Source organism: Chenopodium quinoa, unplaced genomic scaffold (genome assembly GCF_001683475.1).
Source record: "Chenopodium quinoa cultivar QQ74 unplaced genomic scaffold, ASM168347v1, whole genome shotgun sequence".
Classification (NCBI taxonomy): Eukaryota; Viridiplantae; Streptophyta; class Magnoliopsida; order Caryophyllales; family Amaranthaceae; genus Chenopodium; species Chenopodium quinoa.
The window spans coordinates 9,756,635-9,768,891 of record NW_018745024.1 but is presented as its reverse complement, the minus strand read 5'-3'; the positions used below and the strand labels follow the sequence as shown (position 1 = coordinate 9,768,891).

The following is a 12,257-nucleotide window of genomic DNA, read 5'->3' as shown; positions in this document are numbered from 1 at the left end:
CGGCGGTACGGTGAGACCTACAAGTCGGCGACTGAGCAAGTGAGCAGCAAGGGGTTCAGTTGAGACTTGAGAGGATGAGAGGATTGAGAGTTTGAGAACTGGAAACTTGGAAAGAGGTAGAGAGGCAAAGCATAGGAATTTAGGTATTTCGCGTGTCCATACCAAAACGGCCCGTGTCAGCCCAAGACACGGCCCGTGTCCAAAAATCAATAACGGTTAAAAAAAATCGGACAAGGTTTTCTGCGTGTCGGACACGTGTCGCCCCGTGTCTCATCCGTGTCCGTGTCCGACACGCGTGTCGACTCGGACTCTTCAGATTTTTGGCGTGTCCGTGCATCCTTGCTTGCATGTCCCTTAACTTAAACTGATGAACTAATGATGGTATATTAGTGTTACTGCTAGCTTAAGTAGTAGTATGTGGTGTCCTTGTTTCACAAGGAAATAAATATCCCTTGTTTCTCAACAAGATATTGATGATTAGTTCAACCGAAGTAAGCCCTGTTCTCTTCACCTTAAAAAAAATAATATTAAGTAAAAATAATTTCATTTCAGTAAAAATAAGTTCTGTTCAGTAAAATTAATTTCAGTTCAGTAAAAATAATTTCAGTTCAGTTCAGTAAAATTCAGTTTTCTTAAAGAAGAATTATAATAGGAAATCAATAAAAATAATTTCAGTTCGGTAAAAATAATTTAAGTTCAGTAACAATAATTTCAGTTCAGTAAAATTAAGTTCAGTTCAGTAAAAATAAGTTCAGTTCAGTAAAAACAATTTCAGTTCAGCAAAATTAAGGTGAATCAAACAGGGCCTTAGTTCTAAGGAAATCTATTATAAATAAACACTATGCATCTAGATTATTATCGTTCATCAAAAATAAATAAAACTAGATAAATCACGTGCGATGCATGGTTTGTTTGAATTTTTTAAAATATTTTTTATGTGTACTAAAATTTGTTATATATTTAGATAAAATTCCTATTATCAAAAGATAATATTTTATATACAATTAATTAAAACTCAAAAATATCATTTGCTAATTTTGCTTACGTGTCATTTAAATTATTTAATTCTTAAAGAAATTAATAATCTCGTATTTAATTGTCTAGTATTGAAATTTATTATCCTACATGTCGCGCTGAAAAAATTAAATCATACGTGACTCTCTAAAAACTTGGGAAAAAACTCCGCTTTATTAAAATTTATTATACTAGGTTAGGTCCCGTGCCATATACTGTAATTAGGTCCTGTTTCATATACGGTAATTTTTCAATATTTATTTTTAATATTAACACTATGTTAGATTTTTTTACTTTCGTATGTATATTCATATCAATTGAATGTTGAAAATCAACAAAAATGACAGAAAAAATCACACGAATAATAATTAAAATGTGTCGTTCTTGGCAAGTATTATAGTTCAATAGATTACTAATTAATTGAAATTATACTCATAAATTATTCAAGGAAAAAAAAAATAGTAATAAAAAAAATTGATATTCGCATTTTATTATATAAGTTTATACTCGTAACTTTTATTATATAACTAACAAAAATCAAACAAAAAAATTTATAATATTGTTTTATTAAACGAATATAGTACCTAATATGTCTTCCTACAAAAATAGACTATAACAAATTATGTTAAGAATATTATTTGTATTTTTTTTTCCTTAAGTTTATAGTTGTCAATATACTATATTTTATTTTGGAAAAAATTATCAAATCTTCTAATTTAATTTGTAGGAAATTAATATTTTATATATTTAAAAAGATTTGTTTTTTAAATATTTTTTTCAAAAAAAAAGATTAAGGACACATCAGAATATGAAATGTGTCATTGCTGATATGTCTTATAATATAAAGTAGTTATATATTGATCTTTAAATAGAGACGAATCTTTATTTAACGTAATGACCCTATTTAAATTTGTAAAACAAATATTATATTGTTTAATATAAAATAATTTATATAAATTTATAATTAATTTATTAATATCAATAATTTATGTGTCAATGTCCAATATTTTTTTTTGAAGACATGTCCAATGTAATATATATATACTTTCATGTAATTTGTTAATTAATAAATAACTATAATATAATTTATTTATTTTTATTGAATTTGAACCCACTTGTATAAAATATTAGATTTGTTACTGTCTTTAAATTTATTTTTTTGTTATTATTTTTATTTTATTAGTTAAATCTAAAAAATCATACGTAACAACGTGATAAAACTCGCTAATTTCGAATTAGTTTTTAGGAGAACTTTTCTCTCTAGATTTAGGTTAGGATTAGGATAGTTTAGAGAGAGAAAGTAAGGATTTCATCATTATTGTGCTTGGATATTGAAGAGGAAGATTGATCAATCTTGCTTGTAGATTTTCACATTCAATTAATGAGAATCTCTAACTCTCTCTCGTCTATTTTATTTGCTTTATTTTGATTATTATTTTAGTTGTTGGTATTGCTTGTTAATCATGTTTATTCTTGATTATTGGTTAATTAATCTTGTTATTAGCATGATTAGTGAGTAATTTCCCCATTAAGGGGATGGTTGTGGTGTAGTTGGATCTTGAGCATGTTCTAGGTTTTAGAATTAATTTATTTGTGATTAAAGTCTTTATATGCTTGATATTCTTTAATCTTCTTGCAAGTGCACATTGTTGGTTGATTAAAGGTGAATCTTTGCTAACAAGGAACGGAAGTTGACTTAATCCTATGTTTTAACGCCCTATTATACTTGTGTAAAGCCAAAAAATAAATATTTTGTCTTTCTTTCTAATCAACTGTCATTTATAATCTAACATCAAATAATATTTGATATTTAGTATTCATTAGTATACAAATTAAATACATGAAAAATATAAAACATACTAACGCGTTTTTTGATTTTGGATAGAAAAAATATGTGATTAAAAAAAGTAGCAAAATGATATCTAATCTACGCATGAAAAATTTGATTGAAAGTTTTAACTCCATATATTCAAGAACAAATGAAGATGTACTTAGTAAAAAGGAAGTTATCATTATAATAATTATTAAATCCTAAAAAAAGAAACTCTTATTTCCAAAGGTTGTTCAAAGGAGAATAGCTAGCTTATTGAAAGTTTTTAGTTTGTTTGTGGAGTTTGATATCATGTCCTAAAAAGGTTACTTCTTAAATTTTTAAAAGACATTATTGTACAATTTGTGATTCTCTGTCATGTTTTTAATATGTTTATAAGCATTGAATCAATTGTGATTTTTTATAAAAGGCTACTTAGTGTGTTGTGATCAAATATCTATATAGTTTGTTGTCAAATTTTATTACTACATACATACTAATTAATAGAATTTAGGTGCATGTAGAACTTTGATGTACCCGATCGAATGACATACAACGGTATGTTTTCATAAATTACATCATAAATTGTACAATAATGTTGGTGGAGACAAGCTAAGGCCCTGTTCATCACTTCACCTTTAAAAAAATAATATTAAGTAAAAATAAGTTCAGTTCAGTAAAAATAAGTTCAGATCAGTAAAATTCAGTAACTTTAAAGAAGAATTATAATTGAAAACCAGTAAAATACTTTCAGTTCAGTGAAAATAAGTTCAATTAAGTAAAATTAATTTCAGTTCAGTAAAAATAATTTAAGTTTAACAAAAATAATTTAAGTTCAGTAAAAATAATTTCAATTCAGCAAAAATAGGTGAAGTAAACGGAGCCCAACTCATATTTAATTTGTGAAAGCTCATTTTTCTGGCCTCACTATCTTGGTGAGTACTTTCCTCACCACATCAATGGGAGCTCTCTTACTTAACTTACCATCTAACCTAGATTTTTCTACACTAGTCTAGATATTTCTATATCACATATTTTTGATATTATACGAAAACTTTATAGATATAATATCACTTGATTTTTCAATTTCATTCAAGATCTTTCTAGACTCACAGGGTCACAAATATATAGCTCATATTTATTTTGTGAGCTGAGATAAATTAATTTTAGGGGATTAAAAAGCAAGTGAATAGAACACACTCTTTTTTTTTTTTGACGGGAAGATTAAAGATTTCATTTATAAAATAGCCAAACGGCACTTACAATCAATTTTTGAGAAATTTAAAATTCCAGCAAAACCATATAAAATCCTAAAAATAACATCGCAGAATTGATTGATAATAGCCTTAACAAAAAACTTCATTCGAAGCAATACAATCTGTGAGTTCGCTCTAATTCGGCATAAGATCTGCAGATGCATAATTTTTTGGATGAATATCCTTCCGTGGTCTTCTAAACTCCGGTAGAAATTGCGAAACCTTCGATCTTCATTCTTCAATAAACAAGTAATTAAAATCCCTACCATGAACATCATCTTAAGGATGGTATCTTTTTATTGAAAGCAATTAAAGAGATTTTGGGGCTTCCCACCGGTAAAATCCAGTGGAAGCCCCAACAAATTTCACAAATAAAAATCAAGAATGAAGGAGATGAGGAAAAGTAGGGAAGGATTGAAGAAAAAACCCTAACAAAAGAGGCTAGGAAAAACCCTTTCAAGGGAAAAACCCTAGAGGAAACTATGAATAGAAGACACTCTTACTTATTCTAGCTAATGTCAATTTGTAGATTTAAATTCAAAATTTATATAATATTATATGTGCTCTCTCCTAATCGCATTCTTTGTAATTTTGTGTGCTCTCTCCTAATCGCATTCTTTGAAATTTTGCATTAATGCACACATTTGTTTGTACTTTCTTTTATGATTTATATGTTAGGAAAAACAAAAATGTAGTCACCGAGTATTATTGTTAGAGTCACCATGTTGTATAATTTCATATTATTAGCTTTTTTTTATAATTTTTATTTTAAATATAATGGTTTACATTATTAGGCCCTATTCATTTCAATAAAAAAAAATATTAAGTAAAAATAATTTCAGTTTAGTAAAAATAATTGCAGTTCAATAAAAATAATTTCAGCACGGTAAAAATAAGTTCAGATCAGTAAAATTCAGTTTTCTTAAAGAAGAATTATAACAGAAAATCAGTAAAAATAATTTTAGTTCAACAAAAATAATTTTGTTTCAAATAATTCCAATTCAGAAAAGATAAGGTGGAGTGAACGGAGCCTTATTGGTATAAAATGTGCTATGGCAAACCTATTAGTAGTCGGTTTGGATTATATGTATGTTAATGTTAATATTGTATTTATGTCTGGTTTATCTTGTTAGAAGTTTTAGACATGTCAAGTCTCTTTTGTATTTTGTATATATGTTGTGGTAAATATCAATATAAATCTAAGCCATTTTTTCCAATTGTTCTTGAGTTTAATAAAACCTAAAACTTCCAATAATGTTGTAATTAATTGATGACGAAGGACATGTTTTTTTAGACAAGTTAGAGTAAGGACAAAATCTCTCACGGTTCAACAGGGGCGGAACTATGTAGGTGCATTGTGAGTCACGTGACTCACCAGCAAAAAAATGATTTTTTTTAAAAAAAAATATCAAAGAGACCTCCTATAATAGATAGGCGGTCTCTTTGCTGCTATTGTTGCCTAACACTGCTAGATTTTTTAAAATAACAAAGAGACCGGTTATTTAAATAACAGGTCTCTTTTCTGCTGACATTGTATATGTACATTTGTTGCGCTGCTTTCTTTTTCATTAAAGAGACCTGTTATATTTAATAACAGGTCTCTTAAGTTATCTCACTATTTTATTTTATTTTTTGTGTACTCCTTATAATTTTTTAATATTTCTTGTACAATAAAGTTAATTTAATGTAATAATTTTATAGTACTATTTGTTTGTAACATGTTATTTATTTGGAGTACGTACTTTCGACTTGTAAGATTGAATTTTTAAGTACTATTGTAGTATGGATTTTTATGTCCTATTTTTGGATTGAAATCATTTAGGTGAAATATATTTTATATATATATATATATATATATATATATATATATATATATAAATATATATATATATAATTTTTGGATTGAAACAAGTGATCAGTTATTGATGGTGACTCACCAGTTCGAAAATTCTGGATCCGCCACTACGGTTCAACATGGTCTATGTTAATAGGATAAATAACCCTTTTAGAATAACACAAGGGTAAGGAGATACCAATATCAAAGTGTCTCTAGTTTGATTCGATCGATCCTACAAACTCAAGTTTTAAGGTAATAAAGTGTGTAGATGTCACGACCATCTTTATATATCAGGCAAGATTTGTATGATTAAGAGTCAATACATATCATATCTTATAATAATTATGATATCTTGCAAATACCCAAGTTCTCCGGCTAGCATACTTGGGTACGTAGCAGCATCGCTCGTACTTGCTAACCAGATAGCTATAAGTGCTATAGCTCGCTCTGCTTGTCGCGGGACAAATAATACCTACACTCAAAAATCCTTTGTTAATCCAACTTTTTGCTTCATTTTATCATGGTACGTAACTGATCGTTTTCATTTGGTTTTTTTAAGTCCAAACTTGTTGTATCATTATTACAAAACTTGGAATTAACGCGTTAATTTCAAGGAATTTCTTGTTGTATCATTATAACAAAACTGAAATTAACGAGTGCGTCTCTTTAAAATAATACGAAGTGTTTTTATGCCTCTTTAAATTTAAACAATTGTAACATGTTTTTTACAACGTGGGTTGTACTTGAACGTGCCCCTAGGATAATTGATACTTCGTATATGTAAATTTTTTGTTTTTGTCATTCGTTACAGGATTTGTTCTGGTTCCGGAATTGCTCTCCTACTATCTGGTGCATATCTCAGCGGTCATCAAGAATTTCTAGCTGCAACAAAAGCTTGCTACACCTTAAAACCTCGCTTATTTGACGCGGGTGGCTCGATGGAAATTATTGGATGCACCCTAGGTCTGTGCTCTGCTTACTACTTCTGGGCTAATAGTCAACCAGCACCCGGCCAAGCGGTTGCACATCAAGATGGCGTTGCAGTGGCTGATTCTAGCATTGATGCTGCCTCTACGTACTCGAACAACCCCAAGCAACAACAATATGTTTGACTTTATGTCCTAACAAGGGTGCTTCTAAAGTTTAAAAGGAGAGTCTTTTTTTTTTTAGGTGTGTTACTAGCATTGAATCAAAGGTGAATTTATTTAAAAGGCTACTTTTCTGTTTCTAAAATTTTTTATCATTTTGAATATTGTACATCAGTACATGTTTATCAATACATAACATTGACCATAAATATCTTAAAATGTACATTAGTACAAGCATACGTCATATAACAATTGAATACTACCTCTGTTTAACTAATCATCTAATAGCTCATTTTGACAAAATCAATTACTCCGTGAGACAATATAGAGCGTAATTTAGAAGATTCAATTCTCACACATCAATGACTACAAGCTAGGCATTCTTTGGATTTATCAAGATTCAATATTTATGCATGTTTGAATTGATATGAAAGGTTATAGGTTTTTAAAACGCCCACTTAGGGCCTGTTCTCATTGACTGAACTCAGCTGAACTGAACTGAACCGAACTGAACTGAACTGAATTGAGCTGAACTGAATTGAGCTGAACTGAACTGAACTAAATTGAGCTGAACTGAACTGAACTGAACTGAACTGAAATGAATATTTTATAAGAGAAGGAAATTAGGAGCTGAACTGAACTGAACTGAACTGAACTGAGTTGAACTGAATTGAGCTGAACTGAACTGAACTGTTTCAACGTAAGAGAACAGACCTGTTCTCATTGACTGAAATCAGCTGAACTGAACTGAACTGAACTGAATTGAATATTTTATAAGAGGAGGAAATTAGGAGATGAGCTGAGCTGAACTGAACTGAACTGAATTGAGCTGAACAGAATTGAACTGAACTGAATTTCAACGTAAGAGAACAGACCCTTAGTGCTCGTTCCGTATCATATCATTGTCAATTTTTAGTTTCATTTTTACATTAAAAAAAGTCATATGATACAAATTGTATTCAAACTTAAAATTAATTTAAAAAGTGATATTAAAAAAGTTAAATTACCTTTTCTAATTTTGATATATTTATTTGTAGTTAAAAAAATGAAATTGAAAGCAATAAACGTAATTACAAGCAAACTCTTAATTTCTACTTCTTCAAGTTTTTAATTTTAATAATAACTATGGAGTACATAATTTTGTCAATTAATGTATTTTACAATACAAATATATAAGATTATAAAATTTTGATGTGTTAAAGTAAATTATTGATAAGATTTTTTTTAATAAAACATATACTTCGCATAATTAAATCGAATATAACAAGATTTTACATATCTATATTTTCATAATTTATCAGCAAAAAACCGAGGAGGTATATGATTACTAGAAAAGTTGAAGAATTTTTATTAAAGGTGTTAACGGACAATATCAACCAAAAGTTTAAGCTAATTAATGGTTGAGGCCAGGAATATGTTTTATAATCTATTACTCCCCCTCACATAAAAGGCAATTAGTATTATGTGCACCATGGTGCACCTAGAAATAGGTGTCACGAATATACTTTTGAACATTTAGTAAAAAAAATTGAACATTTTACAAAAATTGAACATTTAGTAAAAAATATGAACACGTCACAAAAATAGAACATAAACATGCAATTTTTATGTTCATATTTTATTAAGAAATGTTCATTTTGTATACATTAAATGTTCAGTTTAAATTACAAAACTATAAAATTATTACAAGTCAGTTCAAAATTTGTCTGACTCGTAACAATTTAAAATTTGCGAGTGTTCAGATTTTTTTTACTAAATGTTCAAAATTTGTTATTGTTCATATTTTTTTACTAAAAGTTTAAAATTATAGGCGTGGTGCATTGCGATTGTTCAGATTTTTTTACTAAATGTTTAAAATTGGCGATGTTTAGGTTTTTTAACTAAATGTTCAAAATTCTCGATTGTTCAGATTTTTTTAATAAATGTTAAAAAGTATATGCATGATGCATTGCAACTGTTCATATTTTTTAACTAAATGTTCAAAATTTGCGATGTTCGGATGTTTTTACTACATGTTCAAAATTTGCAATTATTCAGATTTTTTTACTAATTATTCAAAAGTATAGGCGTGGTGCACCTATTTCTAGGTGCACCATGTTGCATCTTAAAAATTGCCCATAAAAGGCCCTCTTTGGGCTTGAAATATGGATGCAGCACAAGCCCACTCATACCCGGTGCGAATTAATTCCACTTTAAAAAAAGGGGATGAGATTCGAACTCATAACCTTTATGTCACGCTGGCTCTGATACCATGCTAACGGATCATCTCAACCAAAAGGTTAAGCTAATGATTGAGACCCAGAAATATGTTTTATAATCTATTAAAAAGTACTATATACACCCAGGTTAGGGCATTATTCCATCTATATCTAGTATCTAACAATAAATCTACAGGAATATTGAAAAAATTAACATAATCAATTAATCAGTCAAACTTTGCCAGCTTTGGTTTATTTTTTTATTTTAAGAGAATGACTTAAAAATACTTGAGATTTGAGAACACGTATTTTTTTTATTTTAATATTTACGACTAGTCAACGTAGAAGTACAACTGTACAAAAGGCTAGTTCTTCTAGTGACTAAACTAATAAATAGCTCTAATACTAAAATAATTAAGGTAATAATGAAAAGGAAAGTCAGATAAAAATAGAAATTAAAGAAGATATATATTAATAATGTATATTAGGACTATTATTGAGCAACTAATTAAGCTGAGGATTATACAATAATCAAGGGAGCTAAGGTTAATATTCATGGGAGAGGGCAAAGTTGTGGTGTTCATTGTTGTGGGTTTCCTAGGTTTGGCAGCTGCTGCTCTTGCTTTTGCTGCTGAAGCCACTAAGATTAAGGTAATATATTTGTCTAATTTAATGAATTTCTTTTCATTATTATTCCTCAACAATTAGCTAGCTTGTTAATAGATTATATTGTATGTGTATAAGAAAAGAATTTGCGAGTTTATTACACCCTCCGTCCCCGAAAGAACGAATCTTTTGGGTTGATTTCGCGGGTATTAAGAAAGTTAAATCAAAAGAAGTAAAAGTATATTGAAAAGATAAATTTATATGGGGTTTGTAAAAAAGTAGAGAGAGAAAATCAAATTTTTATATAGAAAAGCTAATTTTGCACAAATATTGTTGCAAATTGGTGAGTGTTTTAATGCAAATGGGTCATTCTTTTTGGGACTAAAATTAGGCCAAATAGGTCGTTCTTTCGGGGATGGAGGTAGTAAGAAATAATAACAATAGTTGAACTTTTAAGTGACGATATATGACTGTTTGTGTTTACTATACCATCACATTATTAGTTTGTGATGAAGAGAATTGAATAAAAGAAATTAAGCATAAATTTATTTTAAAATGAAGAAATAAATTAAACAATCCACATACTCGTTGTAAAAATGAAAAACACAACAAAATTCAGATAGTCAGAATGTTCTTCGTAATAAGTTATGATCTTGTTTTGAATTATAAATTATGATTTTGTTCATGTTGATGATTATTAGGAATCGGATATTAATATAACGGAATTGAATACATGTGAATACCCAAGCTCTCCAGCAAACATACTTGGATACACAGCAGCTTTGCTAACATTTATCGCTCAAATTACTGTTAGTGTTGTAGCTCGTTGTGCTTGTTGGCCAAGCGATTCCAACAGTCAATCCCCTGGAGTAACCTTTGCTTTCATTTTATCCTGGTAATCATCTAAATTAAAGATATTTACCAGGTATCATTTGTACAAATTTGGAATTAATCAATCTTACTCGTCATATTATATAAAAATTAATTAGTACTTCGCATAAATCAAAGATACAATATGTAGAGCAAATGTCCATATCTATGCTTAATAATTTTTAAAGTTATTATCATTACTAATGCATGTCGGCCCACTAATTTTAAAACTAATAAGATGGTTTATTGGCATGTCATGTCATGTCACATGTGCAAGGCCTTCTTTCTTTAATGATTAGCACGAAACGACTTTTTTATTATCCATTTAGGCATAACCTATTTGAGCCAAGGCATGCTAGCTAGCACGACACATGGGCTTACTACATATCTCGGTCCATTTCTAGCTTTATTTCCAACTTTAAAGTTCGAGTGGAGGGAAGTTAATTGGTATGAACAAAATGAATATTCCCTAAGGTCTAGGTACCGCGAATTCAAATACCCTAGAGCATAAGAGTTATTTGCCTTATTGAATTGGTGCCAACTTTCTTTCTTGTTAATTTGTCATTTGTGACAGGGTTGGTTCTATTATAGGAATTGGTCTCCTAGTATATGCTGCTAATCTTAGCACTCGTCAAGAGTTTCTCGGCTCAATAGGACTTTGCTACACCCTAAAAACTGGATTATTTGCTTCTGGTGGCGTTCTAGCACTTCTTGCTTGTATCCTTGGCATGTCTTCCTCCTACAGCTTCTCGACCAATCGCCGTTCATCAACTCCAGTTCCATATCATGGTGGCATTGGCATGGCTAATTCTCAGTTTGCTAGTGATGCCTCTACATACGCCAACCTCAACCCTAAGCAACAACAATATGTTTGAATTATTTTATACTTGCAACTAGTTTCTTTGTGGAGCTTAAGATCAATAGAATGCTTTTAACTTTGGATTGAAATTTGCATAATTTGTAAATTTGGGGGAAAAAATTGTAAATGCATTGAATTGTAGAAACAAAAGTTGCTTAACTCTATCAAGTTGTTTGATGTCAGTCTCACTCGGAAGGACTACACCGACACAAGATTGATTTTATGCTCTATCAATTATTACAACTTGGAATAACTAACTAGCTATGCTCGCCAAAACATTGTTATCAATATATTTCAATAATAATTGTTCCTTTGTACAATGATCCAATAAAAATATTAGAGACTTGAATTCTAAAACGAGTATTTGGGAAATTAATGACAATCACATTCAAAGCTAATACATAAAAAATACGTTATGCATCTTCAATTCGAAATCCAATTTATGACATGTATATCTATAGAACTCCTAGTTCTTCTAAATTCGCTTGTTTGCACTCCATATTTCCCAACATCCTCCTCCGATAACCTTAACGTGAATCTCTCCCAACTCTTCATCTCCACCACCGGTTCAACAACTATGGCGACATGTCCGGTGGAATTCCACCTCTTATGCTTCCCAAATAGCCCCTCCTCGACGTCCCTCTCCGGCAACTCGAAGACATTATGATTTCCCCCCTCACATCCCGACTCATCAACCCCTCCCACATCCACCAAAGTCA

At 29.8% G+C, this 12,257-nt stretch overlaps 2 protein-coding genes across 2 annotated transcripts; both read left to right on the top strand.

Moving 5' to 3' along the window:
- Positions 1-6,261: 6,261 nt before the first annotated feature.
- LOC110708922 lies at positions 6,262-7,029 on the top strand. Its single transcript, XM_021887149.1, has 2 exons — positions 6,262-6,440; positions 6,729-7,029. Exons 1-2 carry the CDS (start codon positions 6,262-6,264, stop codon positions 7,027-7,029), a joined length of 480 nt encoding a protein of 159 aa, XP_021742841.1.
- Positions 7,030-9,659: 2,630 nt separating this feature from the next.
- On the top strand, positions 9,660-11,862 carry LOC110708994. Its single transcript, XM_021887220.1, has 3 exons — positions 9,660-9,854; positions 10,511-10,704; positions 11,254-11,862. Exons 1-3 carry the CDS (start codon positions 9,759-9,761, stop codon positions 11,552-11,554), a joined length of 591 nt encoding a protein of 196 aa, XP_021742912.1. The 5' UTR covers positions 9,660-9,758; the 3' UTR covers positions 11,555-11,862.
- Positions 11,863-12,257: the final 395 nt, after the last annotated feature.